The sequence below is a fragment of the Coregonus clupeaformis genome, chromosome 17 (assembly GCF_020615455.1).
Source record: "Coregonus clupeaformis isolate EN_2021a chromosome 17, ASM2061545v1, whole genome shotgun sequence".
Taxonomy (NCBI): Eukaryota; Metazoa; Chordata; class Actinopteri; order Salmoniformes; family Salmonidae; genus Coregonus; species Coregonus clupeaformis.
The window spans coordinates 12,143,063-12,168,179 of NC_059208.1; the positions used below are offsets into that span (position 1 = coordinate 12,143,063).

At 43.4% G+C, this 25,117-nt stretch overlaps 1 protein-coding gene across 1 annotated transcript; it reads right to left on the bottom strand.

The window, feature by feature from the left end:
• Positions 1-4,657: 4,657 nt before the first annotated feature.
• Positions 4,658-23,355, bottom strand: trak1b (trafficking protein, kinesin binding 1b). Its single transcript, XM_045226081.1, has 16 exons — positions 23,212-23,355; positions 22,841-23,035; positions 12,708-12,901; positions 12,286-12,389; positions 11,981-12,162; positions 11,488-11,618; positions 11,315-11,389; positions 11,074-11,211; positions 10,871-10,947; positions 10,475-10,723; positions 9,993-10,270; positions 8,735-8,853; positions 8,459-8,654; positions 8,034-8,139; positions 6,107-6,238; positions 4,658-5,915 (listed from the first exon to the last, which is right to left on the bottom strand). The coding sequence occupies exons 3-16, from the start codon at positions 12,873-12,875 to the stop codon at positions 5,225-5,227; spliced, it is 2,646 nt and encodes an 881-aa protein (XP_045082016.1). The 5' UTR covers positions 12,876-12,901; positions 22,841-23,035; positions 23,212-23,355; the 3' UTR covers positions 4,658-5,224.
• Positions 23,356-25,117: the final 1,762 nt, after the last annotated feature.

Here is a 25,117-nt window from a genome sequence, read left to right on the forward strand (position 1 = left end):
TCTTACTCTTCCTGTACATCTTTTATCTTTCTATCTTTCTTTCTCCCTCCCTCCCTCCATCTCTAACCTTCTTTATCTCTTTCTCTTTTCTTTCAATTAACTCAAATCTGACACACAACAATTTCCATTCACATTACAATACTGAAAACAAGTTTCACCGTTTCTCAGGTAGTTTGATCTCAATGACTTACAGAATGTGATTAAAATATAATTATGAAACTTTACACACATTATCTTAGTGATCGACACCAATGGCATTTGAAACGCAATAATCCTCTGTTGATATCTAATTGTGTTGGATTAGAGGCAGCCATAGTGATATTTGTGGTTATTGAAGGGAGAACACACACACAAACACACACATACACACACACAAACACACACAAACACACACACACACAGGTATGAAGGTTGAAATGTTCCTGTTCATTTTTCATTTATCCACCAATCATCCTCCATCTTCTTCTCAGCAGCAGTCGCAACACTTATGGAGAGGGAAACATTTTATCTGAGTGTGTGGGTGTGTGAATGTTCTGAAAACAAGTTCTTCAAGGAAATAAGCTGTCAAACAGTGCCATCTGCTGGTAGTGGTGTGCAGACTTTTGCTCGCGCCATGCTCTACCAAAATAACTCTACAAATCAGCTGTTCATTAGGACCTTGATTAGCTAAATCAGGTGTGTTACAGTCTGGCTGGAGCAAAAGCCTGCACTCCAAGCAATTCATCATTATCAGGAGAAGGGTTGGCCACAAACGTATAACTATATAACTGCAGAAACACAACTGTGTAAACATACACTGAATTAAAATATAAACACAACATGCAACAATTTCAAAGATTTTACTGAGTTTCAGGATCTCGTCACGGTATCTCTGTGCATTGAAATTCCCATCGATAAAATGCAATTGTAGCTTATGCCTGCCCATACCATAACCCCACCGCCACCATGGGGCACTCTGTTCACAATGTTGACATCAGCAAACTGCTCGCCCACACGACGCCATACATGCAACTCTGTCGGCCATCTGCTCTTTACAGTTGAAACAGGATTCATCCGTGAAGAGCACACTTCTCCAGCATGCCAGTGGCCATCGAAGGTGAGCATTTTCCCACTGAAGTCGGTTACGACGCCGAACTGCAGTCAGGTCAAGACCCTGGTGAGGATGACAAGCACACAGATCAGCTTCCCTGAGACGGTTTCTGACAGTTTGTGCAGAAATTATTTGGTTGTGCAAAACCACAGTTTCATCAGCTGTCCAAGTGGCTGGTCTCAGACGATCCCGCAGGTGAAGAAGCCGAATGTGGAGGTCCAGGGCTGGCGTGGTTACACGTGGTCTGCGGTTGTGAGGCCGATTGGACATACTGCAAGATTCTCTAAAACGATGTTGGAGGCGGCTTATGGTAGAGAAATGAACATTACATTATCTGGCAACAGCTCTGGTGGACATTCCTGCAGTCAGCATGCCAATTGCACGCTCCCTCAAAACTTTATCTTGGCAAAGGACAAATGCTCAATAACAGGGAGGTAAACAAATTTGTGCACAAAATTTGAGAAAAAAAGAAAAAATGCGTGTGCACAATTTCTGGTATCTTTTATTTCAGCTCATGAAACATGGGACCAACACTTTACATGTTGCGTTTATATTTTTGTTCAGTATAGAACACCACCACTCTATTTCACCGTGATTCACGTCTGAATTTTTATTGGAAAAGAATACCCTCAAGAGAACCTAATTTCATGCTCACTTTTCATCATCAAAAGGTGAGTATTATCCAAAATGTACATTTATGTGATGATAACCTATTTTAACTTTGTTGTAAATGAGTGTTCCAGTACTAATGACAATTAATGAATATAGTGTTATATACTGTATATACCGCAAATGTGTTTTATGTGTTCAATCTTAACATGTAAAAAAGCTTGTGAATAATAGTTTTGCGTATTCAATCAAAAGACTGTTTAGTAAATAAATTACATAAGTACACATATCAATGTAAGAGCTAACGAGTGTGACTCAGTGGACAACTGTTTAGTTAGAATAAGAACATAAACAACCAGTATGAGCATAGTGATGTAGAAACCATATTGAGGCACTAATGCTTCTTTATTAATTTCATCAATTGAAATTCTCTAGAGTTGGTGAAGAAAGAAGCAGGAAAAGCTTCCGACCACAAAGACTGTTTAACCTCTATACCTTCCCTCCATTCCTCCTTCCCTCTCTCCATTCCAGCAGTGGGTATATTGATATTTTCATAATTCCCTCAGTCACTGACCACTCTGAAACCACTATCCATTTCCCTTTGTCTATAGTCATTTAGAAAAATAACACTAATTTAACTTTAACACAGACAAACAAAACATTAACAAGACTCTTAAAAGTGACTTATGACATATTCTTCCCATTGAGAACAGGGTGGAGGGGAGAGAGAGAGAGAGAGAGAGAGAGAGAGAGAGAGAGAGAGAGAGAGAGAGAGAGAGAGAGAGAGAGAGAGAGAGAGAGAGAGAGAGAGTGGAAGAGAAAGCAAGGGAAGGCGAGGAAGAAAATAACGAAAGAATGAGAAAGAGTTTAGCAAAAAAGTTGATGATCTATTTCATGAATCTGGTGGAGAATCTTTACCATTAACAATGGTACATATTCAACATTATCTCACAATCCATTATTACTTAGAATCTAAGTGCTACATTATACTAGTAATCTAAATACATGGTGATGAAGAGGCTCCAAATCCAGCTGACATGACAATCACATGACATGTAAGTTTGATCTAACTTATTCAGCAAATTGTCAAAGACTCCAGATAGCCAAGTCATAGACTGTTCTCTCTGCTTCTGCATGGCAAGCGGTACCGATGCACCAAGTCTGGAACCAACAGGACCACCCCGAACAGCTTCTACCCCCAAGCTGGTAAATCGTTAAATAGTTAACCAATAGCTACCTGGACTATCTGCATTGACCCTTTTTGTACTAACTCTTTTGACTCATCACATATGCTGATGCTACTGTTTATTATCAATCCTGTTTCCTAGTCACTTTATCCCTACCTATATGTACATATCTACCTCAATTACCTCATACCCCTGCACATAGACTCGGTACTGGAACTCTGTGTATATACAGTGCCTTGCAAAAGTATTCATCCCCCTTTGCGTTTTTCCTATTTTGTTGCATTACATCCTGTAATTTAAATGGATTTTTATTTGGATTTCATGTAATAGACATACACAAAATAGTCCAAATTGGTGAAGTGAAATTAAAAAAATAACTTGTTTCAAGAAATTCTAAAAAATAAATAACGGAAAAGTGGTGCGTGCATTTGTATTCACTCCCTTTGCTATGAAGCCCCTAAATAAGATCTGGTGCAACCAATTACCTTCAGAAGTCACATAATTAGTTAAATAAAGTCACCTGTGTGTCACATGATCTGTCACATGATCTCAGTATATATACAGCTGTTCTGAAAGGCCCCAGAGTCTGCAACACCACTAAGCAAGGGGCACCACCAAGCAAGCTGCACCATGAAGACCAAGGAGCTCTCCAAACAGGTCAGGGACAAAGTTGTGGAGAAGTACAGATCAGGGTTGGGTTATAAAAAAATATCCGAAACTATGAACATCTCACGGAGAATATGGCACCACAACAAACCTGCCAAGAGAGGGCCACCCACCAAAACTCACGGACCAGGTAAGGAGGGCATTGCTCAGAGAGGCAACAAAGAGACCAAAGATAACACTGAAGGAGCTGCAAAGCTCCACAGCGGAGATTGGAGTATCTGTCCATAGGACCACTTTAAGCCGTACACTCCACAGAGCTGGGCTTTACGGAAGAGTGGCCAGAAAAAAGCCATTGCTTAAAAAAAACACAAAAAAAACACGTTTGGTGTTCGCCAAAAGGCATGTGGGAGAAGGTACTCTGATCACCCCGAGAACACCATCCCCACAGTTAAGCATGGTGGTGGCAGCATCATGCTGTGGGGATGTTTTTCATCGGCAGGGACTGGGAAACTGGTCAGAATTGAAGGAATGATGGATGGCACTAAATACAGGGACATTCTTGAGGGAAACCTGTTTCAGTCTTCCAGAGATTTGAGACTGGGACGGAGGTGGTCTTCCAGCAGGACAATGACCCTAAGCATACTGCTAAAGCAACACTCAAGTGGTTTAAGGGGAATGGCCTAGTCTTGGAATGGCCTAGTCAAAGCCCAGACTTCAATCCAATTGAGAATCTGTGGTATGACTTGAAGGAGCTGGAGCAGTTTTGCCTTGAAGAATGAGCAAAAATATCAGTGGCTAGATGTGCCAAGCTTATAGAGACATACCCCAAGAGACTTGCAGCTGTAATTGCTGCAAAAGTTGGCTCTACAAAGTATTGACTTTGGGGTGGGGGGGGGGGGGGAATAGTTATGCACGCTCAAGTTTTCTTGTTTGTTTCACAATAAAAAAAAGATGTTGCATCTTCAAAGTGGTAGGCATGTTGTGTAAATCAAATGATACAAACCCCCCAAAAATCCATTTAAATTCCAGGTTGTAAGGCAACAAAATAGGAAAAATGCCAAGGGGGGTGAATACTTTCGCAAGCCACTGTAGCCAAGTTATCATTACTCATTGTGTATTTATTCCTCATCTTATTATTATTATTTTTTTCTCTTTTTTTCTCGCTGCATTGTTGGGAAGGGCCCGGACGCATTTCACTGTTAGTCCACACAAATACAATTTGATTTGATTTGAACTACATACGCTTAGTGTACATGTGAGGAGGTTACCCCCCACTGGGCACAGACGTCAATTTAACGTCTATTCCACATTGGTTCAACGTAATTTAATTGACTACAGCAGGGAGAAGTAGCTGTGTTCCAGGGCTAGAGAGGAGAAGTTTTAGCCAATATGGAAGACCATTGTTTATTTGTGTTAGTCCTAGTTTGGTAGCTGATTAAACGGTAGCAGACAGCAGGGTAGCCATTTGGTTTTGGAGCTGGAAGGATAAGCATTGGATAAAAGCAGAAGACAAACTAGTTGTCAGTATCTGAGAAAGGTGACTGGTTGTCATTTGTCAGTAGCTAGACGAGGAGTCCCAGTAGTTTGTATGATTTTGAAAAACTAGCTATAGTACCAGAGGTCTAACAGGACAGTAGATGTAAGTAAGAAGTTGAGTCTCCTGGGGAAACTAGTTGGTTAGGGTTAAGGTTAGTATTAGGGGTCAGGGGTTAGAGACCAGAGGTCCCAGATACTACTTGAGGCTCTTCTGTTTAGGCATTCTGTTAGGAGGCAGCAGTAGTTCTGAGTCCTCCTGGGGCCCCGGGCCCTTCATCGCCATACTGGCCCCTACCATAGCTGGATAGCTCCTGTTCCTCCTCATCCCCTCTGGTCCAAAGGGCGACCCGGGCCTCCGTAGCCCACCCAGAGGCCCCAGGAGGGGGCTTGGTCCCCCGGGTACACCCCCTGGTCCTGGAGGACACCCAGCCACACCCAGGCGCCTCACCTTGTCCACCAGGTTGAGGTTATGAACCGTGACGCTAACATCTGTCTGGCTCTCACAGTCTCTCCCCCTCTGCTGCCTCCTGCTCCCCATCCCCCCCGCCACCTCCTTCAGAATGGACCGCGCCGGCTTGGAGGCAAGGAAGTTTTCATAGGAGGGAGACTTGAAGTCGAACCCCGCAGGGGTGTTGGTGCCCGAAGATGGGGGGTCGTGTCCTGTGGGGGAGTTGGGGGGAGTGGAGGGGCGGAGGGTGTCGGGGTGGGGAGCTGGGTTGAGGTTAGGGGTAATAGAGGTACTGAACAGCACCCCTCCTCTCCCCACCCCGGGCCCGCCAGCTCTGTCCCAGCCCTGGGTCTGGTGGTGGTACATGGCTGCAGAGATGCCTCTCTCCTGCAGAAGGCGCACTAATCCCAGAGAGGTACTGGTGGTACGTGTGGCTTCCCTGAAGAAGAGGAAATCATATACACACGGGAAGGCGCGCACACACACACACACACACAGACACACAAAGTCCTGGGAATGAGACGTAGTAGCTAGAGTTAATCTATCAAGTTGAGTGTGTGTGTGTGTATGTGTGTGTGTGTGTGTGTGTGTGTGTGTGTGTGTGTGTGTGTGTGTGTGTGTGTGTGTGACCTGAGGTTGGTAGAAGACTCAGAGGGTCGTAGTAGACTCATCCTTCGGGGTGTGTGACAGGGCGTGGCAGCGGGAGTGGCCAGGATAGATGATGTCATCACACAGGATGACGAGGACACGCCGGGGTTAACACTGGAGAGGGAAAGGGAGACCAACACCATTTGAAAAAGAGAAAAAACGGAGAACATGGAGACTGCACACTGCAACAATTGTGATCTATTAGATAACATGTGGCCACAGTGAGCAAGTGTACACTTCAGAGAGAAGAGGGAGAATGGGAACAGAGTTATGGTGAAGGTAGAGGTAGAGGTAGAGAAGGAGGAGAGATACAGTGCATTTGGAAAGTATTCAGACCTCTTCACTTTTTCCACATTTTGTTACGTTACAGCCTTATTCTAAAATGGATTAAAATTACCCCATAATGACAAAGTGAAAACAGGTTTTTAGAAATTTGTGCAAATGCGTTTAAAAAACCCACAGAAATATCACATTTACTTAAGTATTCAGACCGTTTGCTATGAGACTCGGAATTGAGCTCAGGTGCATCCTGTTTCCATTGATCATCCTTGAGATGTTTCTACAACTTGATTGGAGTCCACCTGTGGTAAATTCAATTGGTTGGACATGATTTGGAAAGGCACACAACTGTCTCTATAAGGTCCCACAGTTGACAGTGCATGTCAGAGCAAAACCAAGCCATGTGGTCGAAGGAACTGTCCGTAGAGCTCAGAGACAGGATTGTGTCGAGGCACAGATCTGGGGAAGGGTACCAAAAACATTCTGCAGCATTGAAGGTCCCCAAGAACACAGTGCCTCCATCATTCTTAAATGGAAGAAGTTTGGAACCACCAACACTCTTCCTAGAGCTGGCCGCCTGGCCGCCTGGCCAAACTGAGCAATCGGGGGAGAAGGGCTTTGGTCAGGGAGGTGTCACTCTGACAGAGCTCCAGAGTTCCTCTGTGGAGATGGGATAACCTTGCAGAAGGACAACCATCTCTGCAGCACTCTACCAATCAGGCCTTTACGGTAGAGTGGCCAGACGGAAGGCACTCCTCAGTAAAAGGCACATGACAGCCCGCTTGGAGTTTGCCAAAAGACACCTAAAGGACTCTCAGACCATGAGAAATAAGATTCTCTGGTCTGATGAAACCAAGACTGAACTCTTTGGCCTGAATGCCAAGCGTCACGTCTGGAGGAAACCTGGCACCATCCCTACGGTGAAGCATGGTGGTGGCGGCATCGTGCTGTGGGGATGTTTTTCAGCGGCAGAGACTGGGAGACTAGTCAAGATCGAGGGAAAGATGAACGGAGCAAAGTACAGAGAGATCCTTGATGATAACCTGCTCCAGAGTGCTCAGGACCTCAGAATGGGGCGAAGGTTCACCTTCCAACAGGACAACGACCCTAAGCACACAGCCAAGACAACGCAGGAGTGGTTTCGGGACAAGTCTCTGAATGTCCTTTAGTGACCCAGCCAGAGCCCGGACTTGAACCCGATCAAACATCTCTGGAGAGACGTGAAAATAGCTGTGCAGCGACACTCCCCATCCAACCTGACAGAGCTTGAGAGGATCTGCAGAGAAGAATGGGAGAACTCCCCAAATACAGGTGTGCCAAGCTTGTAGCGTCATACCCAAGAAGACTCAAGGCTGTAATCGCTGCCAAAGGTGATCAACAAAGTACTGAGTAAACAGACTGAATACTTATGTAAATGTGATATTTCCGGGTTTTTTTAAAAATACATTTGCTAAAATGTCTAAAAACCTGCTTTCAATTTGTCATTATGGGGTATTGTGCGTAGATTGGTGAGGGAAAAAAACTATTTAATCAATTTTAGAATAAGGCTGTAACTTAACAAAATGTGGAAAAAGTAAAGGGGTCTGAATACTTTCCGAATGCACTGTAGGTGTATGGTGTGTCTCCCTACCTAGGTGTGACGCGGGTCAGCTCGTCAGTTGGATGTAGGATACGACAGGTAGTAAAGGTGTAGGTAGAGCTGGTATGGGCCATGCATTTACCTGGGTAGTACACCGCTGAAAACACAAAGACACAAACACAATAGTCTATCTGTTCTCCTCTACCTTTCCTGGCTGGAAAAGTAGCCGTGAACCACTGAACCACTCAGTGAACCACTGAACCAGTGTGTATATGACTGAACCACTGAACCACTCAGGTAACCACTAAACCACTTTCTCTTTCTGTTTCTTTATTTCTATCGCACTCTCTCTGTCTTTTGAATCGCTCTCTCTCTATCTTTCTATCGCTTTGAATATAAAGGGTAAATTATTCTTAGTATCTAACGTGTTCTATTAGCATCTATCATAGTATCTGTATGTGCATATAGAAACATACCTGCAGGATCAGTGTTGCTTAGGTGAGGGGAGGGAGAGGGGGTTGAGGGGGAGGCGAGGTGGCTGAGGGGGGTAGAGGGGTGAGGAGGGTGAGGCTGAGGGGGGAGGGCGGGGGAGGCGGAGGCTGAGGAGGTGGGGAGACTCTGGAAGTACTGCTCTCCTGGTTCATCCTCCTCGAAACCACCCCATGGATACACCTGCAACACCCAAACGCACACACAAACACACAGGTTACTCCATATACACACACACCCATGGGAAACACACACACACTTACCTGTTCCAGCTCTAGTTCCAGAGGCCTGAAGCCTTTAGGTACAACCCCAGGTCTAGCATCCAGGATCACTCCTAAGTGGGGCTGAGCCAACTGCTGCCAGTGGTGCAGGGTCGCAGAGCCTGGAGAGGACAGGACCAAGAGGGAAATGCAGAGGGTGAGAGAAAAATATTACACAGACACAATCACAGACACAAACTCACAATTTGCTATATGTGGTTAAACATTTGAGAGAAGTGAAGAAAGACGGTGTATTTTATAGTACTGCATGAAAACATCTCAACTCTAGACTATGGTTAAAGACATAACAGTAAAGGCCAACACAAAGCTAGGGAGGCTGGAGAGAAAGATGAGACTGCAGAGTAAATCAACAGACCTTATTATAGAGGAGAGGAAACACACAGCTAAATACAGGCAACAGAAGTGAAAGAATAGTGAAATGAAGAAGGCAAAAGAAGAGAATGAGGTCAGATTTTTATTGAAGATGCAGAGTAAAGGAGAGTTAAACAGAAGCTAAAAATGAACAAAGGATTTCATTAAAATTAGCAAATGAGAGATGACAGAAATGAAAGTATTATAAGAAGAAGGAAAGTAGCATAGGAAAAAATGAATACACCAAAACAAATGGAATGGTGAACTAATGAGAAAATAAAGAGTTAAGACTCAGATATCTAACATATTTATGGGGTGGTAAAGTTGACTAAAACATTACATCAAAATGTGATCATGTTGTATGTTTCTCCCCTCACCAGCAGATGGCAGCAGAAGCACAACAAAACCCCACACTGCTCATGATTAAACTTCTATTTTATCCCCAGCCAGCCTCTAGGCTGAGGGTCTCTATAGTAGGATTGTGAGGTGGAAAGGCCTGACTTACGATGGTGATGCATCAGAGACCAGAACGAGTTAAACAACATTAAAGATACAGGACGCTCTCCTCTTCCCATCCCTCCCTCTGTCTCTCTCCCCTGTTCTACCTCTCTAGCCCATCTCCTCCCTCGCTCCCTCTCTCTATCTAACACCCTCTTCCTGCTCCAACTTCTTCTCCCTCTCTCCCTCTCTCCTCCAGTCTTTTCCCCATTCCTTCCCTCTCCCTCTCTTTCTCTCTCTACCTCGCTCCCTCCTTCCACCTCTCCCTGCCACTCACTACCTCTCTCCCACAGCTTGACCAGCCCCTCCCTCTCTTCCCTCTCCCTCTTTCTCCCCCACCCCATCCCTCTCTCCTCCTCTCCCCTCATCCCCCTCTCCTTCTCTCCCTCACCTTCCAGGGGTTTAACGATCTGTAGTTTGTCGGGGAGGTATGGTCGGGAGGCCCACAGGTGTAACGACCCCAGAGACATTATGCTATCTGAGGGGGTCATCCCACCCCCCTGCCCCCCGCCCCCGTCCTGCACAACTCCTCCTCCACCTCTCCTCCTCCCTCTCTCCTCCTCGAAGAAGCGTCTCTCGCTCAGGTTGTTCTGGCGGCGCAGGGACAGGCGACGTAACGCCAGCTTCAGGTCCTCAACACCAGCTGCTTTCTTAGCACGGGTGTCCACACTAATGCCCAAACAGAGATATTTTAACATTATTAGACTGATGCACAGAAATAGAAAAAGGGGGAAAAAATCACCTGGTAAATATGAAAAGATTGCTTTAATTTCATTCAATATGGTTCCTGCAGGCGAGATCTGGTCAACTGTACATCTATACTGCGTCAGAGACAGGCTGGAACAATCCCAGGTTCAGGTATGTACGACTCACCTGTCCTGATTGGCTGCTGCTGACTCCATGAGCATGCTCTGTTGTCGGTTGTCAAGGGCAACGCCGTCACCTCTGACATCACAGCCAATGCTACCAGCCATGGGCGTGGTCCTGCCACTGGAGTGAGCGGAGCTAAGAGATGACGCCTGATTGGATCCCGGGATGTTGGCGTTGGACAGGATTGGAGAACGCTGTCGGACCGTCTGGTTGATGTTCTTCACTGTCTCAAACACACGCTTGTGGTGCACCCTGCTCACACACACAAAATTAAATAGGCATGAGTGTAGGCAAGTATGATAGCTATGAATATATATTATGAGTATAGGTGAGTTTATGTTACTAGACAGTATTTATAAAGATTAGAAGAGTGTTATAAACTAATAGAAGCGTGTGTACTTCTGTTCCTCGCACTCAGGGTCATCCAGACTCATCTCCTTCCTCATCGTCCCCTCTATCTCTGCTGCCAGGGAGTCCTGCCGTACACACACACACACAGCACAGACACACACACCATCAGCTCTATGATATGCACCTACACTCTCAAAAGGAGATCACTCTTTTGAGAGTGTATGTTCTGATAACCCCTACCACACACATACCATAGGGTAGAGACCCAGAGGATGGAATCTGCGTGGTGTTCCAGCAGGATAGTTTCTGTTCCTCAAGTACTTCAGCTCTTCCTGAGCCTCATGGAGCATCTCTATACACTCTGAATACTTACCATCCAAATCTGTTAGCTAGAGCAAGAAGAAAGAAAAGAGAGCAGGCTTGATGACTGTTTCTCATTGGTAAAGTATACATGAGGTGTAGGATGGCAAAGGGATAGGGTGTGAGTCTAACCTCGACTGTGAGTTGTCTCTGGGCATCTTTAGCTGCCCCTAGGTGCTGAGAGAGCTCCTCATTCTCCACTGCGTACTAAAGAAACACACACAAAGAGAGTATTGTACTGAGCATATATACCACAATGCGTGCACTATAGTACTGAGGGTAAAGCATGAGTGTGCGTCTCTCACCGACTTGGCTTTCTTCTGTAGGTCAACTATCTGAGAGAGCAGGTGTGTGATCTCCTCCTGCTGTCGCATGGCGTCCTCTGTCTTCCGAGCCAACTCCTCCGCTATGGTGTTGATCTGCAGACTGGACTGTCCTGGAGACAGGAGGGGGGAGAGGGGGAATTCATTAGTTGCTCTGGCAACATACATTTACATTCATGCCAATAGAGGCATTAAATGCCAGTGAAGTATATTTTAATTGATAGAAAAGGTGGAGAGCATAGAGAGAGAGAGAGAGAGGAGAGATGAACAAAATAAGTGAATGGACAAAAGAGGAGAGTACAGAGAAAGGAAGCACATAGAGAGAGAGAGGGAGAGAGAGAGAGAGAGAGAGAGAGAGAGAGAGAGAGAGAGAGAGAGAGAGAGAGAGAGAGAGAGAGAGAGAGAGAGAGAGAGAGAGAAAGCGAGCGAGAGAGAGAGAGAGAAGAAAGAAAGAGTATAATACTCCTCCACTCACTGAGTTCTTTAACACAGTCGTTGACAAGCTGTTGTTCCTTCTCCTCGTAGATCTCAGTCTCAGTCTTCAGATTACAGGCCTCTGAGCGGAGGGATAGGTTCTCTTCCTCCAGCTCTCTGAGTTTCCTCTGCATAGAGTCAGCTCCAAACCCTGATACACCCAGCAGCTTACTCCGCTTACCCCTAGAGAGAGAGAGAGAGAGAGAGAGAGAGAGAGAAGAGAGAGAGAGAGAGAGGGAGAGAGAGAGAGAGTGAGACAGAGATAGAAAGACAGTCAGGAATAGTAAACACACAGACAATACTAACGTGGGTGAACCAGTAGTAGACTCCTCTTCACTCTCCTCTGATGCATTGGTGTAGAACTGCAGCAGCTCATCCTTCAGGTTCAACTCATGATGCAGCTGGGCCACCTGAGAACACACAGAACACCGAGCTGGTGATGCAGCACTAGCATTCAGTGTTGTTTAATCATATCAAGAACTAAATATCTATAACAACGGTTCTTTAAAAAGTCATGTTTATACTACTAAAAAGAATATGTTTACTCTTTCATATACTCAAAATGTATTTTTAAAAATTGACCATTGACACCTAACTTTGCAACATTGTCAAAAACAGGGAGCTGGGTTTATGCGTGAGGAACTACTGCCCTTGTAACTCAGTTCTTAGAAATGCAGGTGTGTGTACATGCACATGTGTGCTCCTCTATGACCCAATGTCTCTCTCACCTCCTCTGTGATGTGTCCCACTTGTACCTCCAGGTAGTCATTCTTCTCTGTGAGCGTTCTGTTCTTCTTGAGCAGTGATTGGCCGATCCGAGCAGCCAACTCCAGGTCCCTCTCTTTCTCCTCCAGCAGACGTGTGACAGCATCGATGTCATTGTAGGTCTTCGTCATCTGGCCCACTCTGTCTGCACATAGCACTATGGATGGAGAGAGGAGTTAGAATACGCACACTGTTTATAGAGAAGTGTAAGAAACACATTAAAATCTGATTTTAACCATTAGCCATAACCTCAACCTAAGCCTTAACCATACCCCTAACCCAAACCCTAAATTACAACTAATTGACTTGCTAAACCCGCCCGCAATTGCTAATAACCCATCCGCAACCGCCCGACTATCAGCGACTTTATGTGATAAAGTGAAAATCTGAGGCCCGCACCCGACACTAACCCGCTAATATAGAAAATGCGCTGTAGGCTACAGTCAGTTGTTTGCCTAATTTAGATACATTGCCTTCAGAAAGTATTCACACCCCTTGACTTTTTCCTCTTTTTGTTGTGTTACAGCCTGAATTTAAAATGGATTACATTTAGATTTTTTGTCACTGGTCTACACACAATACCCCATAATGTCAAAGTGGAATTATGTTTATAGAAACGTTTACAAATTTATAAAAAATGAAAAGCTGAAATGTCTTCAGTCAATAAGTATTCAACCTCTTTGTTATGGCAAGCCTAAATAAGTTCAGGAATAAAGATTTGCTTAACAAGTTACATATTAAGTTGCATGGACTTACTCAGTGTGCAATAATAGTGTTTAACATAATTTTTTTATGACTACCTCATCTCTGTACCCCACACATGCAATTATCTGTAAGGTCCCTCAGTCGAGCAGTGAATTTCAAACACAGATTCAACCACAAAGACCAGGGGAGGTTTTCCAATGCCTCGCAAACAAGGGCACCTATTGGTAAAAGAAACAGACATTGAATATCATTTTGAGCATGGTGAAGTTATTAATTACATTTTGTGTATCAATACACCCAGTCACTACAAAGAAGATACAAGCATCCTTCCTAACTCAGTTGCCAGAGAAGAAGGAAACCGCTCAGGGATTTCACCATGAGGCAAGTGGTTACTTTAAAACAGTTACAGAGTTTAATGGCTGTGATAGGAGAAAACTGAGGATGGATCAACAACATTGTAGTTACTCCACAATACTAACCTAATTGACAGAGTGAAAAGAAGGAAGCCTGTACAGAATAAAAAATATTCCAGAACATGCATCCTGTTTGCAACAAGGCACTAAAGTAATACTGCTAAAAATGTGGCAAAGCAATTAACTTTCTGTCCTGAATACAAAGTTTTATGTTTGGGGCAAATCCAATACAACACATTACTGAGTACCACTCTCCATATTTTCAAGCATAGTGGTGGCTCTATCATGTTATGGGTATGCTTGTAATCGTTAAGGACTGGGGAGTTTTTCAGGCTAAAAAATAAATTAAATGGAGCTAAGGACAGGCAAAATCCTCCATGAAAACCTGGTTCAGCCTGCTTTCCACCAGACACTGGGAGATGAATTCACCTTTCAGCAGGACAATAACCTAAAACACAAGGCCAAATCTTCACTGGAGTTGCTTATCAAGAAGACAGTGAATGTTACAGTTTTGACTTAAATGTACTTGAAAATCTACTTGAAAATCTTCCTTACAAGACGTGCTGCAAGGAAAGACCTAGTTAAGCTGCAGCTGGCCCAAAACAGTGGCACATATTGCTCTTCATTGTAGTCAGAGGGCTGATATAAATACTATGCATGCCAGTCTCTCTTGGCTAAGAGTTGAGGAGAGACTGACTGCATCACTTCTTCTTTTTATAAGAAACGTGTTGAAAATCCCAAATTGTTTGCATAGTCAACTTACACACCGCTCTGACACACACACTTACCCCACCAGACATGCCACCAGGGGTCTTTTCACAGTCCCCAAATCCAGAACAAATTCAAGAAAGCGTACAGTATTATATAGAGCCATTATTGCATGGAACTCCGTTCCATCTCATATTGCTCAAATAAACAGCAAACCTGGTTTCAAAAAACAGATAAAGCAACACCTCACGGCACAACGCCTCTCCCCTATTTGACCTAGATAGTTTGTGTGTATGTATTGATATGTAGGCTACGTGTGCCTTTAAAAATTTTTTATGTAGTTCTGTCCTTGAGCTGTTCTTGTCTATTAATGTTCTGTATTATGTATTGTTTCATGTTTTGTGTGGACCCCAGGAAGATTAGCTGCTGCTTTTGCAACAGCTAATGGGGATCCTAATAAAATACCAAATACCAAATATGGCAAGACCTGAAAATGGTTGTCTAGCAATGATCAACAACCAATTTGACAGAGCTTGAAGAATTTAGAAAATAATCATGGGCAAATGTTGCACAATCCAGGTGTGGAACGTTCTTAAGAGACTTACCCAGAAAGACTCACAGCTGTAATCACTGCCCAAGGTGATTCTAACATGTATTGACTCAGGGGTGTTAACATTTCTAAAAACATGTTTTCACTTTGTCATTATGGGGTATTGTGTGTAGATGGGTGAGAAAAAAACTATAATGTAATCCATTTTGAATTCAGGCTGTAACACAACAACATTTGGAAAAGGTCAAGGGTTATGAATACTTTCTGAAGGCACTGTACATGTATGTTTCCGCTTATAATTTCCAACATTTTGGTAGGCTATTTGACAGTCATTAATTAGATACATGCAGATTCTCATTTGTCCTTATATGTTGCCCTAGGAGACCAAATAAACCCTTGCTCACCAGAACAATGTCATAAATCAATAGAATGAATGCTTTAATCTAGTTGCCATCGGTAAAGTGTTCTCTGTCATCTCTGCTTCTTTCGCGGACAAAGACCTTTAGGGACCTGGGAGAAAAATGCAATAACTCTAAAAAAAACAATGTGCAAAATTTCGAAATGACATCAGTTTGACCGGTTGTAATGAAATAGAAAGCTGTGAAAACGACCCAACATGCTTCTGATAAGATTTCACTTTGGCTTGGATGCATATTTTATGTGGTTGAAAAATACTATCAGCTTTTATGATGCTGATAAAGATAGCACGTCTACAGATGGTATCTAATTGCTTTCGCATTCTCTCAAGATGCTGAAATAAATCATATTTCTTGTCACGGTTTCGGCCGAGGCTGCCTCTCTTCCTTGCTCGGGCAGGCTTCGGCGTTCGTCGTCTCCGGAATACTAGCTGCCACCGTTGAATGTTTCTATGTTCGTTTGCTTTTGTCTGATTGTTGTACACCTGTTTCTCGTTTAGTGTAATTAGTGTCCTATAAGTTCTCGTTGTGTTTGTCTAGTGTTGTGTGTTATTGTTTTCACTGTCGTGGATTTTGCTAGACGTATTTTGCATTTTGCTCGGTTGAGCTGTTCCTCCATAGTTTGGAGTGTTTTTGTCGCACCTGTTTGTGCGCGCGTATTTGTTTCGCCTGCATGCGGAGTTTCGCCTTCGGGCTATTTAGTGTTTGCACTGTGAGTATTCACTAAAGTCTTTGGAATATACTTCTGCGTCCTGCGCCTGATTCCACCACCACACCCACCTACTACATCCCTGACATTTCTCCACTCATGTTCCCTAGTCTAAATGTTGCATATATTTGGTGTATCATTTTACTGAAAGAAATGCTTAATTCTGCAGGAGTTAATATTTAGGCTATGTGAGAGGTTATAGACCTACAGCCAGTGTCCAGATTTCAGTTACCATTTAACCCATCTGAACAGTAGGCTACAGTTCCCTTGATGTGCCATAGGTCTATTTGAAGTCCATGTCTTGTGACTGTCAAATTTGTATAGCGCCTCACAATCATCACACATAACATAGCCGGCACTGCTATCATCCTCTTTTACAACTTCACCAAATCTTTCCCAAACATGACTTTTCTGTCCCTCCCTTCTCTTTATTTTCAACTCTCCTTTTTGCAGCTTTTCTCTTATTGAATTAAACTTAACACCACAGACACATTGTCCTTTTTGCCTCCATGGATCGATGTTAACTTTTTCTGCCCATTCCCAAAAGCATTTTGCTGATTGCCATGTAGGCTATTTGGCACATGTAAGCTTAGGCTTATGCACTAATGCACTAAAATAATGGGGGGGAAAAACTCAATGTGTAGCCTATAGATATACTATTGCACAAGAATGATACATTTATGGATTTAAGGCATTGTTTTCTCTTTATCAACCGTCCGCCACCCACCTGCTCTTCAGCCACACAATATTTCATGACCCTAAACCTGCCCGTCCCGCAGATATAACCGCGGGGACTGCGGGTTATGAGTCAACCCGTGCATCACTACCGGGGAATGATTTACCTGGAACACACTGAGGGTTCAGATAAGGGGACTTTTTTCCATGTCGCACACAGCTGATGCGCTCAATAGGCAAGAAGCTGATATTGATCAGAACTCTAATAATCAATACTGCACAGTTTAATTAGTAATGACCTAGAAAACCACTAAAACATAACATAGCCTCTTCTTAATCAACCAGCTTTCAATAAACTTCCAACTAAATTACAGTTAAAGAGAGCTAGAGCATCCATAAAATACAATACTTATTTAGCTTCCACAACCTCCAATAGACAGACACTTCCTAAAACCTGATGTTCTGTCAATAAACCAATACCAAAACAAAAACAAACATGAATCGAGACCCTGGGAAGCGTGTTTGTGAGCCTGAGGGCAGACATATCACACTGAACCAGCTCAACATCACACAGCTCCATCAGTTGCTCTTTAAACCTATTATAACACATTATTAAACATTATTATAAACTGGGTGGTTCGAGCCCTGAATGCTGATTGGCTGACAGCCGTGGTATATCAGACCGTATACCACGGGTATGACAAAACATTTATTTTTACTGTTGTCATTATGTTGGTAACCAGTTTATAATAGCAATAAGGCACCTCGGGGGTTTGTGGTATATGGCCAATATACCACGGCTAAGGGCTGTATCCAGGCACTCCGCGTTGTGTCGTGCATAAGAATAGGCCTTAGCTGTGGTATATTGGCCATATACCACACCCCCTTGGACCTTATTGCTTAATTATACACTTACTAGCCTTTACTTCTCTGGAGCCACAGCATGAGAGTCAACTATGAGTGGAAAACAAGCTACACTAAAACAAATGACAGACAAATGTCAAATATGAGCCTGAAGCACCCTTCTCTCTACACAATACAGGACCAAATCACTTAATGATGGAGTCTTACAATCTCTCCACAACATACTGAAAAACAGATTTACACCTAACACAACTCTCTCCCTCTTTATCTCTCTCTGAAATACAAATAAAACCACAGACACACTCAGACACACACACACACACACACACACAAACACAAACAGCAGTGTTACCCTCAGTTCCCTCCTCATAGCACCAGTCCTCCAGCTCACATCCATCCCCTGTTATTCTCTCCATCCTCCTCATCCCTCTCTCCTCTCGTTCCCTCCCTCTACTCGTTTCCACAGTGACAGTATTTAGGTAAGAAAGTCACACACACACTCCAGTCTACTGCTGAGTGAGCGCTGTAGCTGAGATAGCATCCTGATAGGAGGGGAGGAAGACAGAGGGAACCAATCAGAGATTGCAAACTCAGGGACAGACCCTCCTCCCTTCCCAGTCACACCCACAGTCATGCCCACAGGCCATCTCAATACAGTAAACACAAACACACGTATTCCCTCTCTGTCCAAGGACACAGAGCATCCATCCACCTATATAATCATGGTTAAGCTTCCATCCACACTCTGAACACACACACACATCTCATCCCACACGACCAAAACAAGGCTGGGAACGATTGATTGGACTTCCCCCTGATGGTGTAGACCCATTTGATCTCTCTTCAGGAATACACTATACACCAGGGATGGGTAGATTACATTTTAAAGTTAATTTCCTGCAATTCTACACATTTTGCTATGGGGCAGACAGATTTTGCAATTTTATAACTAATTTCATGCAATTCATGCAAATGTTTGCATTTTTATATGATAACTGATGATCAATGGGCCCCACACCAGTCGGTAATTCGACCATGCTTACTACAAGTTTAGATAGCTGGCCGCTAGACTAACTTGCCAATCTAAATAATGTTAGCTGACATAGCAAGCAAGCAAGTTTATTTATATAGCACAATTCATACATCGAAGCAATTCAATGTGCTTTACAAAGATGTTTATCAAAAATAATGAAAACATCATAATAATAAAAATACAAAAAAACAACATATAAAGATTAAAAATTAAAAATGGGATAAAAACACAGGAAGCTATAAGGCTAAACAGTGTGGTTAAGTTTAAGTGCTCAGTCGTAGGCACGTGAAAAGAGAAGTGTTTTTAACCTGGATTTAAAAATGGATAAGTTTGGGGCACATCTAAGATCTTCTGGTAGTTTATTCCAGTTGTGTACAGCATAAGTGCTAAACGCAGCTTCTCCATGTTTAGTTTGGGCTCTGGGCTCTACTAGCTGACCTGTGTTCATGGATCTAAGAGCCCTGCTCGGTTTATAATCTTCAAACATATCAGACATGTACTCGGGTCCTAAACCATTCAAAGATTTATTAACTAAAAGCACCACTTTGAAATCAATTCTGTAACTGACTGGAAGCCAATGTTAAGATTTAAGAACCGGAGTGATGTGCTCCGTTCTCTTGGTCCTGGTTAACATTCTAGCAGCTGCATTCTGAATGAGCTGCAGCTGTTTTACATGATTTTTCAGGAGTCCTGTTAAGAGGCCATTACAGTAGTCAACCCTACTAGAAATAAAAGCATGGATGAGCTTCTCTTGATCTTTTTGGGACACCAAGCCTTTGATTCTGGCTATATTTTTTAGATGATAGAATGCTGTTTTGGTGACCGCTTTGATATGACTGTTAAATGTGAGGTCTGAGTCTATCAGAACACCAAGATTACGCACTTGATCGCTGGTTTTAAGGACCCAAGAATCCAGCTCTTTACTAATACTTGTTCTTTTATTTTTGTTGCCAAACACAATAATCTCAGTTTTATCTTGGTTTAATTGTAGACCATTTTGGATCATCCAGGTATTTATGTGCTCTATACAGTGACACAGAGAGTCTATTGAGCTGTTGTCATACGGTTCGAGAGCCATATATATTTGAGTATCATCAGCATAGCTGTGGTAGTTAATGTTGTTGTTCTGTAAAATTTGGCCCAGAGGTAGCATATTGAGATTGAACAGAATCGGTCCGAGAACTGATCCCTATGGAACTCTGCATGCCATAGCCACCCTCTCAGATTCATGATTACCAATGGTGACAAAGTAACTCCGGCCATCTAGATAAGATCTGAACCAATCAAGGACTGTCCCAGAGAGTCCTACCCACCTAGGCTAATTGAGTGACTGCTGATGCACAACTAAAATTCAAAATTGCACCTTGTGTATTCTATTATTCTAACTCTCAACAGTAGGTTGAGACCCCGACTGAGTTCCAAAAAAAATTATATATATATATACACTGCTCAAAAAAATAAAGGGAACACTAAAATAACACATCCTAGATCTGAATGAATGAAATAATCTTATGAAATACTTTTTTCTTTACATAGTTGAATGTGCTGACAACAAAATCACACAAATATTATCAATGGAAATCAAATTTATCAACCCATGGAGGTCTGGATTTGGAATCACCCTCAAAATTAAAGTGGAAAACCACAGGCTGATCCAATTTTGATGTAATGTCCTTAAAACAAGTCAAAATGAGGCTCAGTAGTGTGTGTGGCCTCCACGTGCCTGTATGACCTCCCTACAATGCCTGGGCATGCTCCTGATGAGGTGGCGGATGGTCTCCTGAGGGATCTCCTCCCAGACCTGGACTAAAGCATCCGCCAACTCCTGGACAGTCTGTGGTGCAACGTGGCGTTGGTGGATGGAGCGAGACATGATGTCCCAGACGTCCTCAATTGGATTCAGGTCTGGGGAACGGGCGGGCCAGTCCATAGCATCAATGCCTTCCTCTTGCAGGAACTGCTGACACACTCCAGCCACATGAGGTCTAGCATTGTCTTGCATTAGGAGGAACCCAGGGCCACAGCAAACCTTCTTGCCACAGCTCGCATTGATGTGCCATCCTGGATGAGCTGCACTACCTGAGCCACTTGTGTGGGTTGTAGACTCCGTCTCATGCTACCACTAGAGTGAAAGCACCGCCAGCATTCAAAAGTGACCAAAACATCAGCCAGGAAGCATAGGAACTGAGAAGTGGTCTGTGGTCACCACCTGCAAAACCAGTCCTTTATTGGGGGTATCTTGCTAATTGCCTATAATTTCCACCTGTTGTCTATTCCATTTGCACAACAGCATGTGAAATTTATTGTCAATCAGTGTTGCTTCCTAAGTGGACAGTTTGATTTCACAGAAGTGTGATTGACTTGGAGTTACATTGTGTTGTTTAAGTGTTCCCTTTATTTTTTTGAGCAGTGTATATATATATATATATATACACACAGTACCAGACAAAAGTTTGTACACAGCTATTCATTCAAGGGTTTTTCTTTATTTTTACTATTTTGACCGGTGGAAATCTGTCCTTTGGTCTGATGATTTTTGGTTCCAACCACCGTGTCTTTCTGAGACACAGAGTAGGTGAACGGATGATCTCTGCATGTGTGGTTCCCACCGTGAAGCATGGAGGAGGAGGTGTGATGGTGCTTTGCTGGTCACACTGTCTGTGATTTATTTAGAATTCAAGGCACACTTAACCAGCATGGCTACCACAGCATTCTGCAGCGATACGCCATCCCATCTGGTTTGCACTTAGTGGGACAATCATTTGTTTTTCAACAGGACAATGACCCAAAACACACCTCCAGGCTGTGTAAGGGCTATTTGACCAAAAAGGAGAGTGATGGAGTGCTGCATCAGATGACCTGGCCTCCACAATCACCCGACCTCAACCCAACTGAGATGGTTTGGGATGAGTTGGATCGCAGAGTGAAGAAAAAGCAGCCAACAAGTGCTCAGCATATGTGGGAACTCCTTCAAGACTGTTGGAAAAGCATTCCAGGTGAAGCTGGTTGAGAGAATGCCAAGAGTGTGCAAAGCTGTCATCAAGGCAAAGGGTGGCTACTTTGAAGAATCTCAAATATAAAATATATTTTTTGGATACTACATGATTCCATGTGTTATTTCATAGTTTTGATGTCTTCACTATTATTCTACAATGTAGAAAATAGTAAAAATAAAGAAAAACCCTTGAATGAGTAGGTGTGTCCAAACTTTTGACTGGTACTGTATATATATATATATATTATTATTATTAAAAAACATTTAATTGGTCCGCCGGCCTATAAAAGGGCCCGCCAGTTGCCCATCCCTGCTATATACTATACATTGAGTATACAAAATATTAAGAACACCTGCTCTTTCCATGAATCCAAGTGAAAGCTATGATCCCTTATTGATGTCACTTGTTAAATCCACTTCAATCAGGGGAGGAGACAGGTTAAAGAAGGATAAAGAAGCCGTGAGACAATTGAGTGGGTGAATGGGAAAGACAAAATATTTAAGTGCCTTTGAACAGGGTATGGTAGTAGGTGCCAGGAGCACCGGTTTGTGTCAAGAACTGCAACGCTGCTGGGTTTTTCACACTCAACAGTTTCCTGTGTGTATCAAGAATGGTCCACCACCCAAAGGACATCCAGCCAACTTGACACAACTGTGGGAAGCAGTGGAGTCAACATGGGCCAGCATCCCCGTGGAATGCTTTTGCAACTCAATATTAGGAAGGTGCTCCTAATGTTTGGTATACTCAGTGTACATTACACACTACACACTATACACTATACACTATACATTATACACTATACACTATACATTATACACTATACATTATACACTATACACTATACACTATACATTATACACACGGAGATCTAATATACTTGCAGGGGTTATGCAACAGAGATCTAGAAACTGTGTGGAAACTGTCTGCCATCTCCCCAAGCACTAGAACAGCAAAAACGACTTACACTACACACACACACACAAAACCGCCCTCACACACATAACCGCCCTCACACACAAACACTTACAGAAGTATTTGAGCGTCTCCTCGATCTGTTCTGTGGTCAGGTCGATGCGTGCCTCTGGTGACAGTAGCGGTGTGTGTAGCCAGTCGTCATGGTCATAACCGAAGACGGTGTCGGCACGTAACCGGTACACCGGCAGCTGCTCCTCCAACAGACTGATGATCTCAACCTCCGGCAGGTCAGCAGTGTTACACACATCTACAGAGAGGGGGGAGTCAAATCTGTACACTTATTTATGAATGAGAAAAGAATCACTGCCATCCAACAGGATACTGAGGCCCACAGCCAGAAACAGGAGACACATCACATCCTATAACTATTTTCTCATTTCTGTTAGTAGATGCACACAAACACACACACGCACACACACCTACCAGTGAGGGTCTCAGCGTCCCTGCATGGTGGTGGTGGGGTGGGTGGTTCAGGCAGGCTCACATACTGCTCCTCCTCTAGGCTGCCCGGGCCGGGCTCTGGCTCTGGCTCTGGGTCCGGGGGCAGGGCGGGGGCTGGGGAGGCCAGCGTGGATCACCTCTCACTGGGGGAGAGAATGGAGGGCCATGGGCCTACAGAACTGGAGTTCTATCTGGGTTCCCAGGTACCTGCAGAGCAAGGAGAGGTGTAGAGGTCTGGACCTGAGAATGAGAGAGGGGGAGAGAGAGAGGGGGCTGAGAGAGAGAGAGGGGGGAGAGAGTGAGAGAAAGAGAGAGTATGAGAGAGAAAGGGAGGGAGAGAGAGAGGGAGAGAGAGAGAGAGAGAGAGAGAGAGAGAGAGAGAGAGAGAGAGAGAGAGAGAGAGAGAGAGAGTAGGAGAGAGAGAGAGAAGGAGAGAGTAGGAGAGAGAGAGTAGGAGAGAGAGAGAGAGAGAGAGAGAGAGAGAGAGAGAGAGAGAGAGAGAGAGAGAGAGAGAGAGAGAGTAGGAGAGAGAGAGCAGGCGAGAGAGTAGGAGAGGGGGGAGGGTTGGCAAGATAAAGTGAAAGGGTGAAGAAGAGAGATGAGATAAATGTTGGGGAGAAAGAGAAAGAGACAGACAGAAGCCACTTTATAAATCAATAGACCACTAGAACATGCTGACAGTGCACTTGGCCTCCTGCCAACCATGCAATGGACAGACCATGGGCACATAGTAACTCACAACAACTACTGCAGTGGCACTGCTTCTACTCTGGATAGTATTTACTTGTATTTGTACTTTCATACCCTGGTCCCTGAATCTGTTCGTGCTGTCTTGCCAACTCCTATGGTCATTGTCACCCAGCGTGAGGAGTTGGCAAGACAGCACAAACAGATCTGGGACCAGGTTAGTACTTTCCTGATGTACTAGAATATCCATGTCTGCCTGCCAGGAGAATGCACTCTATTTTTAGACTGCAGATGGATAGAGCAGAGAGGTGAGCAGAGGTTTCATCTGAACAGCTGGCTGCAGTCACACCACACACCCCACACACAGTCACACACACACACACACACACACAACGCACACACCTTGCAGCACCTAACAATCTCATAAAAGATTACATCACATCACTCAAGTCATATCATTCAACTAACTAACAATCTATCAATACAGAAGTCAATCACTCAGTACATTTCAGACAACGTAATTCCAAACATGTTATATTTAAACTATATTTCACTGGTTCCTATTTCCTCCAGGTGATGTCTGTTCTAATGTTATGAATGCAGCAGCTGGCTGGCTGTAATGTTGTTACTTACTATAAAGACTCTGTAATGTTGTTAATATAAAGACTCTGTAGTGTTGTTACTATAAAGACTGTAATGTTGTTAGTATAAAGACTCTGTAATGTTGTTACTATAAAGGCTCTGTAATGTTGTTACTATAAAGGCTCTGTAATGTTGTTACTATAAAGACTCTGTAATGTTGTTACTATAAAGACTCTGTAATGTTGTTACTATAAAGACTCTGTAATGTTGTTACTATAAAGACTCTGTAATGTTGTTACTATAAAGACTCTGTAATGTTGTTACTATAAAGACTCTGTAATGTTGTTACTATAAAGACTATGTAATGTTGTTACTATAAAGACTCTGTAATGTTGTTACTATAAAGACTCTGTAATGTTGTTACTATAAAGACTCTGTAATGTTGTTACTATAAAGACTCTGTAATGTTGTTACTATAAAGACTCTGTAATGTTGTTACTATAAAGACTCTGTAATGTTGTTACTATAAAGACTCTGTAATGGTGTTACTATAAAGGCTCTGTAATGTTGTTACTATAAAGACTATGTAATGTTGTTACTATAAAGACTCTGTAATGTT

Bases quoted from the DNA above. Each gene is read 5' to 3' on its own strand.
- trak1b (XM_045226081.1), bottom strand. From the start codon at position 12,875: ATGACGAAGACCTACAATGACATCGATGCTGTCACACGTCTGCTGGAG. The intron at 10,948-11,073 runs GTATGTGTGTGG...TGTGTACGGCAG, and splicing joins CTCTGGGTCTCTACCCTATG to GACTCCCTGGCAGCAGAGAT. The intron at 10,724-10,870 runs GTACACACGCTT...GTGTGTGAGCAG, and splicing joins CCTGAGTGCGAGGAACAGAA to GGTGCACCACAAGCGTGTGT.